Here is a 12,073-nt window from a genome sequence, read left to right on the forward strand (position 1 = left end):
TAATTACTTTCCACTTTGCCATTGTGTAATCACCAAATGCACTTACAATAACATTTCACTATCAATCTGTGCAATTACATTATCTTACTCTGCTAAACAGTTCCCTCAATGAAACATTCTCATCGACTGAAAAAGAGGGGCTGGCCAGGGGGCCCTGTGTGAGAGGATGAATTGAGATGCACAGGGAGGGGTAGAGAGGGGATTCAAACAGCAACCATAACAGATACATTCAGAATGAACTAATGAGCTTTCACAATAGCAGATTACAACGATGTGATGAATTAAATTGCACCCTGAGAAAAAGCCAAAACACAAATCTGAGGATTTGACATACCGGTAGTTAAACTAAATGGGGAACTTGAACACCTGGTAATACAAGGGCATACATGTAGTAATACTTGATGATATATATCAAAAAAGAAATACAGACTGATGAATAATTACTGTAGAAATTGCCAATTATCACAAGATAGATCAATATTAACCATCATACATGTCTACTGTAAAAAGTTCAAGTTATTTGTATGATGTAAGTAAATAGACGTCAAATGTCATTGACTAGGTGAAAAGCCATTGCAGGATTATGTTAGAGGTATAGCAATCGCTGTACAGCTGTAAAGGTATGCCCTTGGTTTAAAGGCATAAATACTTCGATTGCCTCTTTTGATAATACATACATTTTTTTGTGAATATTTTTCCACTTTTTTGTTTGATAATTGCAGTTACTTGTTCTACTCCCAAAGGCACCTTGAAAAACACATGCAGTGTTCAGCTTGTAAATTTAACTCAGCCTGTACATGTGTAGACTGCATTGTTTTTGCTGACAAACAAATTCTTGTCCTGAGTAGAATTCAATCTAAACACAGTGCACTCCACAGGTATAGACGCTGTGGCGGAGTAGAACAAGAACTTGAACTTGATATGCAAAACAAAAGATTGCAAAAAATATCAATTCAACTGTTACAGTTACTTTCACTGGCCCTTCAATCTGCATCCACAACCTATGCGATGTTATTAACCCTTTGAGTGCCAAAGTTGATTTTTGTTGCCCTTACAGAATATAATCATATAATGCCAGAAATTTTTTCAGATCTTGAGAATTTTTTTTGAGATTTTTCCCACAATTTTGATAAAAGACTGTAACCAATGTACACTTATGCATATTTGGTCTAAAAATATCAAAAATAGCGTCAATGACACTGTAGCTCCCATCCTGGACTATTTAGTGTTTGTTCTCTGGTAAGATATTTGAACATGTGTGAAAGGGATAAAGTGCATGAAGTGAAAATACTTAAATGTAATGTACTGGAGACAGTGAAATATGTTTAATGTATTTATTCAGAATATAAAATGGAAAAAATACAGAATTAGATATATCGAATACTGTGATACAACAATTAACTCAACAAGTTATTTACAATGACATAGTCCCCACTTGTAATAGGATCTATGGGCACATAGGTCTATGTCGTTGTTCCCAATTTGAAACACATGAGGCATGTCTAAGTTATGGTTCTAAATCGGGAAAAAAGATCAGACCTCTAGCAGTATTGGCCAGCCAAGAAATACATATGCGCATTATAAATGACGTACAAGATGTGACATCTTAAGGTCTAATATCCTATCAAAATTGGAGGGTATAGAACTTGTGGTTACTGAGATATGCATATATATGTATAATCAAGGTCAAAGGTCATCGAGGTCACATGACATTTTGAAAAAAAAAATTATATTGCTAATTTATCCCTATATGCCAAAAATCAGATCTCTAGCTCTATTTGCTTGCCCAGAATTAGATGTGTACATAATTAATGAGGTAAAGCGTGTGTTGTCATAAGGTCTCCCATCCTACTAAATACAAAGGACATAGCACTTGTGGTTACTTATTTATTGACATAAACATATATTTTAGGTAAAAGGTCATCGAGGTCACATGACATTTGGTCAAAAAATTTCTCTCCTATAGTTATCCCTATATACCAAAAATCAGACATCCAGCTCTATTGGCTTGCTCAGAATGAGATATGTGCATAATTGTTGAGGTACAGTATGTGGTGTCATACGGTGTCCAATCATACCAAATATGAAGGGTGTAGCACTTGTGGTTACTGAGTTATGGACAAATATGTATATTTGAGGTCAAAGGTCACCGAGGTCACTTGACATTTTGTCAAAAAATTGTATTGCTAAGTTATCCCTATATACCAAAAATCAGACCTCTAGCTCTATTGGCTCGCTCAAATTAGATATGCACATAATTAATGAGGTACAATATGTGGTGTCATAAGGTGTCCCATCATACCATACATGAAGGCTGTAGCACTTGTGGTTACTGAGTTATGGACAAATATGTATATTTGAGGTCAAAGGTCACCAAGGTCACGTGACATTTTGTCAAAAAAATTGTATTGCTAAGTTATCCCTATATACCAAAAATCAGACCTCTAGCTCTATTGGCTCGCTCCAAATTAGATATGCACATAATTAATGAGGTACAATATGTGGCGTCATAAGGTGTACCATCATACCATATATGAAGGGTGTGGCACTTGTGGTTACTGAGTTATGGACAAATATGTATATTTGAGGTCAAAGGTCACCGAGGTCACGTGACATTTTGTCAAAAAATTGTATTGCTAAGTTATCCCTATATACCAAAAATCAGACCTCTAGCTCTATTGGCTCGCTCAAAATTAGATATGCGCATAATTAATGAGGTACAATATGTGGTGTCATAAGGTGTCCCATCATACCATACATGAAGGCTGTAGCACTTGTGGTTACTGAGTTATGGACAAATATGTATATTTGAGGTCAAAGGTCACCAAGGTCACGTGACATTTTGTCAAAAAAATTGTTTTGCTAAGTTATCCCTATATACCAAAAATCAGACCTCTAGCTCTTTTGGCTCGCTCAAAATTAGATATGCGCATAATTAATGAGGTACAATATGTGGTGTCATAAGGTGTCCCATCATACCATATATGAAGGCTGTAGCACTCGTGGTTACTGAGTTATGGACAAATATGTATATTTGAGGTCAAAGGTCACCAAGGTCACATTACATTTTGTCAAAATATCTGAGATATCTGCGTGAACGGATGGACTCATGGATGGACAAACAGACGGACATGACCCAATCTATAAGCCCACTGGACTTCATCCATGGGGACTAAAAATTGTGTCACTGCATCCTTTTTGCAATATGAATACGATGAGAAACTAATTTTTTATTTGTCTTAGCCTTATACATGGGAGTCTATGGAGATCTGCCTTATACATGGGAGTCTATGGACGTGTAAACTAAAAATATGCAAATTTCACCACGATTTGCCCAAATTTGGGAAAGGTCATTCCTATGCACTTCCATACCAAGTTTCAAATCAATCGGACTTGTGGTTTCAGAGAAGAAGATTTTTTGACCAAAAATGGGAGAAAATTACAAAAAAATTCATGAAAAATAGCAAGTCCAAGATACTGACCCAAGATGTGCACAATCATTTCATGTCAGCCCAAAGTACTTACATGCCAATTTTTCATGTAATCTGCTCAGTGGTTATTGAGTGTTTTTAATTTTGACTGTTTTTACATTTTTTCACTTATTTGCATATTTTTGGCAATGACAACTTCATTTGAACAAAATCTCATCTACAGCCCATCATCCATGTACACACCAAATATCAAGATGAAATGTACAGCGGTTTTGGAGTTTTTGATGTTGATGGACAGACATACAGACATACAGACATACAGACATACAGACATACATACATACAGACATTTTCCTAGCCTATAAGAATAGCTTCCATTGCCATATATACATATGGCTATGGGAGCTAAAAATTACAGGAAAATTCATAAACACAAAATATTGCACTGAAATTTTGGTGGGAAAAAACAAATGAATTGTAGTAGACTAACATTGAGTTGTTAACAATAACATGGAAGTCACATGACAAACATACTCAAGGTTGTTTTGGACAACACTACATATGCACTTTGTATGTTTTTGGAGGAGGCTAGAACACGACAGGTCATAAATAAAACAGTACAAATGTACATCAAAAAGTTACAGCGACGACAGCTTCTACTGATAATTTGCAGATTATGCCTATACACTGGTACATGTACCTGTTCTATGCCCATTTGAAATTCATACAGTTTGTGAAAAAAAAATGCAACAGCCCAGCCTTGACACTATGCAATTCTTTTGTACCCACAGACTGATCGGCATGGTCAATCGTTAATCACCACACAAAGCTTGTGGATAATTCCAGTGACACTCCAGATCAGCAATTCTAATGCATATAGGATAGTATACATTGAGGAACTTTCTAAGTTGCGTGACTATGGACAATTCAAACCTTAAATATGCCAATTGTCTTCATACTCACCCACTGACAAGTACAAGAGACTATGTGTACCACTTCTTGTCGCACCCACGTGAACTGAGCCTAATACTTGAAATCCTATAGCTGGCAGCATACAAAGCACCAACCCCTCTCATGCTCTGTGTACATGACCTCTGACCCCATCCCATTCATCAATGTCCGAAAATTACCCAGAAGATAACAGTTTGTGGGAATGGCATTACTATATTTATTTGTATATTGCGATGAAATGCATATATGGTGTTTAAAAATCCCCATGCGTTTGTCAAAGTTGATAAATATTTCACACACACAGACACACACAACGGTGACATGTTGACCTTAGTTCAAACAAATGATGAAAGGTCCAATTGAAAAACCATTGAGGACAACACTGAATGAAACCATATGATTTCAACAAGGAGGGGTGATGACTGAAAGCAAAGGGGTACACGAGGCAGTAAGCATTTTACTACTAGGATATTTGATAGACTTGATTCCATTGAAGGAGATAATTTCAAAAACTATTTTGTCCATGCAATTTCAGTTACAAAATTTAACATCTGACAGAGGTCACTGTAGGGTCACCACTTGCAAACCTATGTGTTTGGTCCATTCTGAATAATGATTGTACAAATACAACACAGTCCACTAAATAGACTTAGTGCCAGTCTCTTTTGGTAAAATTGCTGGTGAGTCATTTTGATTTTTGAAATGTTCCTGAATGGTCTGTGATCACATTTTTATAGGCTACTCAATGGAATCAGAAGCATGATTAAAATCTTGGCCTTTTGTGTTAATTACAATTAATTTCTTGGAGTTATCACAAAAGATATATGTACACATGGCGATTGAGATAATAGAACACTGACTACATATACTTTGTTGCTGTCTATTTTTTGACCGACAACTGAGTAAATTGCCAGTGTTTCATCTAGAAACGGCGATGGAGTGATTCCCCCTCTGTTGACATATTGCACCCCCTAGTAATTTGTCAAGGGGGACTTAGACCCTCCATGAAATGGTGCCAGTCACACTTTAGAGATACAAGTAGAACACATAAACTGGTGAAATCCCTTCTAAATTTTCTGGTAGAGAGGAAAATCCCTCGTTGATGCCATCCTGGATGAAACACTGGATTGCCATTTTTAATTGCTATGAGGACTTGTGGTGAGTTAATATTATTGTAGCTTACAGCTCCTATAAGCCCTTCAACACATATCAGCTATGACAGGTAAGGCTCATGCCATGAAGTGATAAACAAAAGATTTCCCTCTCTTTAATTGAGGGCGCACTTGTTACAACGGACATGCCTGTCAGCATACCTCACCTGACCCAACTCCCAACTACAAAATGAAAAGCAACCACCCTTGAACATTTTAAACAATTCCATAGACACAGACTCCATCCATGAACATGAGTATGGACAAGTGTAACAGATGAACATGAAGGTTTTACAATGACAATGAAACCACATTTATGATTCACACAGACTACAGAAGTATGGGAAGAAAATCTGATGAAATTTGATGATTTGGCGTGAGAGATGAACCAAACACAGATGAAATGCAATGGAGGGATGACTTTACACTTAGACAATGATTTAGTTTTTGAACTTTTGCCTTACCTTGGCCAGACTCATCTGAAGATACGGGCATGATGGCTGTGTATATAGGTTATTGTTCAGCCAGACTCTCAGAGAAATTGATTCCTAGTCCTGAATGTTAGCCAAACACTCAATCAGAGCTGCCTTCAATAATCTACAGAAAACCAAACAAATGACTCTGATTCAGTGACATGTCTTCTCATTCAAAGTTATAACTGCCACTTGCTTTGTCCTGCTAAAGTTGAGATTCGTCACTATGAAAAATGCAACTTGGGGACAGAGTTTTAGAAAACCGAGTCATCAGAATATTTTCAAAAAGCAGTTAATGTTCTTCCCTGCTCTCACTCATTCTATTGTTAATGTTGTTTTCATCAAAAATGAGTTTGATCATTTTAAACTATACACCAGAAAAACAAACTGGCTATCAACTCAGTTTTAGCAGGCTGTTCCCCATTATGATCTCATCTATAAAAGGGGACAACTTTTATAATCTCTACTCCTTCCCCTGGTCACATTTCAATTGTAAGTTGTCACCTGTTTGGAAAAGTTTTGGACACCATTTTCAATTTCTGTACAATATCCTTGTAAAACGGCTGAAGGTTTTAGAGAGCAAAGTACGATAAAAAATTCAAGACCTTCTATTGACAGAGCATGTCTTCCATTATGATTCTTTTCCTTCATTTATATATGAGAATGCATATTTCAGAAAAAGCATTTGATTTGTTCATTTATTGTTTTTCTGACAAAATACATAAAAGTGCAATCAAGATGCAACCAAAACAAGTTATGGATTCTAAATTTGCTAGTCAAATTTTTCACAGCCAGATCTATATCAAAGTTTTTTCTCGTTTCCTAAATTTAAGGTTTCTTATGTAAATTTCTGTACAATATCCTTGTAAAACGGCTGAAGGTTTTAGAGAGCAAAGTTTTATTATCTTCTTGACAGTAAACATGTCCACCATCAGCATGAAAAGTCATAAGAACATAACCTGGTAGGGCAAAGCGCCCCCTGGAGGATTTCTAAAAAATCCTTTTGTCCTAATATGTCCATGCATTCAAAGTATATTGAAGTCAACATTAGTACCATGAAGTTATAACCAAATTGTACTGCAAAATATTTTTGTCATGCCCTTAACGGACATAGTCACTTTTTGGGGGAAATTTTGTTTTGAAGTCAACGATGAAACCCGCCAATGTGGATGAATGATATGTGTCTTATTACTTTTTACCTTTACAATACTGTATTACAGAGGTTTGCAGTTTGGTAGTTGATAGCATTTTACTATATGTGTAAAGTATCTGTCTGATACCAGACAATGTTCATGCTAAAGTCTGGGAACGTAAAGGTACATGTAGGTCGTGGATAAAGTTTGGTAAACCCTATATGTAATACCATTTCTAATCTCCTTTCATATGATTGCACAGCTGACATACTGTCAGGAACCCTTGTAAAGTGGCCAGGGAATCCCGTTAAAATTTACCCAGGTACTGTCCCTTAACAGTGCTACCACTTAATATATCTGAAATGAAAGCATTGTTAAGTATGTGTTCTGTCATCAATTTTTTCAGTCATTCATAACATGTTTGCATGGACATAAAAAATTAAGACCTTTTGAGAAATTAGACAAATTAGACAAAACTGGAAGTCTTCAGTGAGCCATTTGGTTCCTTTTAAAATTTACGCCATGGAACATGATAATATGGGAATCCTATATGAGAGCATATTTATCAAGTTCAGGGTTTCACGATAAATCCATCACAATAATTATGAAACACCTGTTATATTTCCCGTTTCATCTTTCTGGACATCAATTTAATGGAACCATTGGTAGACAATCGCAAGTAACACATTCACAATTTCTCATTTCTTTTGAACCTGTACAGACAAAATCGGAATTCAACCAGCACAAGACTGAAGAAAGATTAAACCTGAGTCTGTCGCTATGACAACAGTGAAGGAAGAAGGAAAATAACAAGGTGCTGCTGAATTGCTCATGGAGGAATAACTACTGTAGATTTCCTGAGCCATGCTGGAAAAGAAGATTGATTTCCCAGATTTCCAGCATCCTTGGGTGATGAGCATAAGCTTTGACCATTAATTACCAGGAAAGGATACAGCAGGGACTGAATTAGATAATGTAAAATACATATAGCACCCTGAGGGGGGTCAATCAAAGATTGTGAGGACTGCAGGCAGAGGGTAATGACCTCATAATTTGCCATTCTCGTTTGTCTGCGTCCAATCACATGGGAGTAGTGAGAGATCATGAAAGGTAACATCGATGAAAGCCCAATGGCAGGGGAATCAGCACAATATCTCCCAATCTTGTGATTCAAATAGGCGCAATAGTATGTCTCCATTCACATTTGATACCCCTGGACATTTCATTTGCACATTTCCAGTTGCACGACTAACCCAGACGTCTTTCGTTGAAAAGACGAACGCGACCTTTCCACATAATTCAGCTTGCTGTCAGCATGACCACTATACTTGCAAGAAAGTGACAAGTAACTGGAACACCCAGGGTTGGCTACATTCAAATGTGATGGTTCTGCAACTTATACTGTACTTCTTTTCTAATCTGTCTATATTGTCACTGCATGGACATTATGTAGTGTATTTATCCACAGTTTTGTAATTCAGAACACATCTAGGATCAGAGCTAATAGTTTACACAGCGTCTGTGCCTGCGTGGGTCTCTACTATACTCTAGCCTAGTGTTTGCATGAAGTTGTTTGCTGATGGCTAAAAATCTTGTACGTTACTATACTACCGTATTGTATCTAATATCCCTTGATGCTACCACCAAGTATTTAATGATGAGAACATTTCGATCATCACATTATAAATAGGGTATAGCATATTGGCTGTCAAGTCTACATGTATCTACTACATCAGGATCACTATCACGGTTATGATCAATGTCGGAAAATCAAGTACAAGTGCACAAACCCAGTAGTTCAAGTCACGTCATTTATACATATATACCGATGATATAGCTAATGTACTGCCGTAGCCATGCCACAAAAGTTAAAAAAATGGCGTTTTTGTTTTTATCTATAGCTGGCAGTTCGCATTTTACCTATGCGGCGGTGCCAGCATCTGTAAACATCAAAATTTACTGTCACCACGCATTGACAATAGAAGAAAGACTCTGTAGCTGTCAACACATATACAGTACATGTATGCTGGCTATCACCAACTGATTTCGTGAGCTTTACCGAACGCTTGTAATTAAGGTTCATACATTGTGGTAACAAAATGAAACATAGTGGCCAAAGTCCCTGAAGCTACTATAGACATGGATACAAAAGTAAGTATTTCCTAACTGTATGAAATTATCTCACTAAGGTCATCCAAGGGACATGTAAACCAAATATTAAAGCTGTCTGACCAGCGGTTTTGGAAAAAACAAGCAACTCAATAGTTGACAGAGCTCTCCTGTGTTATGTAGAGAATAACCTTTTGTGACACATGTATTGATGAAGAAGGTGGTATCTTTGATAGCTCATTTCAGGATGGCCTAACCAAAAATGGAAAAAAATTCCATAAAATACAGATTTGCACATTTCATCAGACTATATTAGTCTATAATAGCAAATAAACGAGAGTTAATTACATTCTAACATTTTAACTTTCAAATTAACATTGTAATTAAGTTCTGTTGAATAGTTGAGACTGTACGTACTCAGAGAAAGCACACTGAAGAGACAAATGTTTGAAACTTAAGAATTTCAAGGTCATCAAAAGATTATAAGGAATCATGTTACATTTTCATTGCACTGTTTACACAGATTGCATAATTGCTATAAATAGCACATGAAGAATCTTACAGCCCAGCTTTACCATAAAAACCCTATCACTTTGACCACTCTTTTAATTGACCACTCTATTTTTTTCCTCAAAAAGTAATCTTATTTTATCCTTACCAAGTCAACCATAAATGGAAATAAGAACTTTCTCTATCTCTATTTATTTGACCAACCTGTCATGACAAACTATTATGAGCAATTTCTTTTAGATAACATAAATGGTGGTTCAGAATATATCAAAGTTGGGATTCAGGAAAGTTGCCTTTACATGTTTTAATCCTCAATTCACTATGAACTGTCAAAAAAAGTTGATAATTCCACACTAAAATTATTTTGGCTTTGATGATTTCCTAATTAATTCAATTATTCAAAATCATATTAATTATTTTTTTCTGGGTGAATTGATAGGGTTTATACAGTACAAGAATTACATACAATGTAAGTCAAACTTTGACCAAAAATGACAAAAAAATTCCTTAAAAATACACATTTGCATATTTCATCACAATTTGAACAAAGGCTATGTATGTACGTACGTACGTACTTACATACGTACGTACGTACGTACATACATACGTACATACATACATACATACGTACATACATACATACATACATACATACATACATACATACATACATACATACATACATACATACATACATACATACATACATACAGACTGACGACGGACGCCGGACGGATACCCATCCCAATAGCTTCTATAGACTATAGTCTATAGTAGCTAAAAATGTGACAAATCTCAGGTTTAGCAATTTCCTTACAACTTTTTCACTTGAGAACGCTGCTAGTGCTATTTGTGTAGAGGTCCTTTATGCAATTGCATTGTCCTTCAGATCTCAGTTACCAAGAAACCAAGTGGCACTTCATGGTGTCTCTTAGCAATGCAGATACATGTACACTGAGTATACATGTACCAGATCTCAGCATACACGTCTAAATGTACCTTTGTTTGCTCTGTGAAAGGAGTATACCGGTAATTGTGCTGCCATGAAAATTTATGGTTTAAAAGGCGGCTTTTCAAACAATATTACTACTATATGTGCAAACATGATACATTTATGTTAAAATTTTTACATGGATATTCTCAGGGCCCACACAAACATACTGGGTATATATATCATCACCTATTTCCCCACTGTAATCTGAGAATTTTAGAGAGAACAGTCTACTGTACTTGCTAAACGCACGATTGATTCAACAGTATGTTAAAAGTTAGAAAGTCATTAAATAGAAAGAATTGTCAAACCATACTTGAGGTAGTACCTCGGCACGACTCTATAAAATACTCAGGGACCATCTCAGATTGTCGCATATAAAGTTCAAAAAACGAAATTCCTTCGTTTAGATCAAAACCCCTCCCCCTTCCCCTAAACGAAAATTCAACAGTGCAATATATGTTGATGTTTGCCTGAGAGAACAATGTAGCATTTTGCTATAGCTATTAAACAATATGTATCCCCTGACCACATAATCGACCACAGCATGACACGAACAAATTGGAATCAGTTACAGCAAAATTTATTGGTACGAGTGTGCAATTTTTTTTACATGCAATGTAAAAAGAACTTGTGATCACAAAATAAAAGCACGAAAGTGAAGTTCACCAATTGAATGGAGGTTGACCCCCCTCCCCAGTAAATGAATGCATTTTGCATTAGAACTTATGCTACCTTTTGAGCCGGTCCCTTAGACACAGTACAGTCTGACTGGACCTGAAAGTTTAATGGTCTGAAAGTCAGAAAAGGAAATAATTCATAATTGGTGCGAAACAAAATATCTTTATATCCTGTATACTGGCTTTTACATCCTTGCGCATATACATATTTCCTGCTCTTATTGATACTTTACCATCAGCATGCTGTTAGCATTCTGTTCTGATAATTAATGTACATTTCATGCACTTGAAGTTGAACATACTGTAATCCAAAGCTTATGCTTGAAAAGCTCATTCATCAAGAAATTCAACATATGTGACGTATGACCCCTTCAGCAAACCACGCATTATTATTCTTTTTTCCGATCTCCTGTGATTAACAGCCACATTTTCTTTGCCTTTGTGAACAGCCAAATATTATGCATTATTGGAACACATATGAGAGAAAAAATACCTTTGCCAATATTAAGATACCAGTCTTTTGAAACACACACAGTCCTATGGGATACTAGCTTTCAACAGCCTTCTGCATGGGCAGTAAACCTCTATTAGAACTGCCAGGCTAAAGATTGGCTTAATAGTGTAACTGTGTTTATCAAATTGCC

General features: G+C 36.2%; 1 protein-coding gene across 3 annotated transcripts in view; it reads right to left on the reverse strand.

Moving 5' to 3' along the window:
- The window catches only part of LOC139143468 (protein PALS2-like), a 70,512-nt gene that overhangs the window by 39,150 nt on the left and 19,289 nt on the right, over positions 1-12,073 (reverse strand). The window contains exon 2 of one of the 3 annotated variants that reach the window (XM_070713808.1): positions 5,998-6,130. The exons of 1 other annotated variant lie outside the window; for it this stretch is intronic. In XM_070713808.1, coding sequence (XP_070569909.1) covers positions 5,998-6,028 — 31 coding nt within the window. In that variant the 5' untranslated portion in view covers positions 6,029-6,130. Of the gene's footprint in view, positions 1-4,394; positions 4,501-5,997; positions 6,131-12,073 lie in introns of those variants that run through there. One more of the 3 variants, XM_070713807.1, reaches the window with a different exon arrangement.

The sequence above is a fragment of the Ptychodera flava genome, chromosome 11, assembly GCF_041260155.1.
Source record: "Ptychodera flava strain L36383 chromosome 11, AS_Pfla_20210202, whole genome shotgun sequence".
Lineage (NCBI taxonomy): Eukaryota > Metazoa > Hemichordata > Enteropneusta > Ptychoderidae > Ptychodera > Ptychodera flava.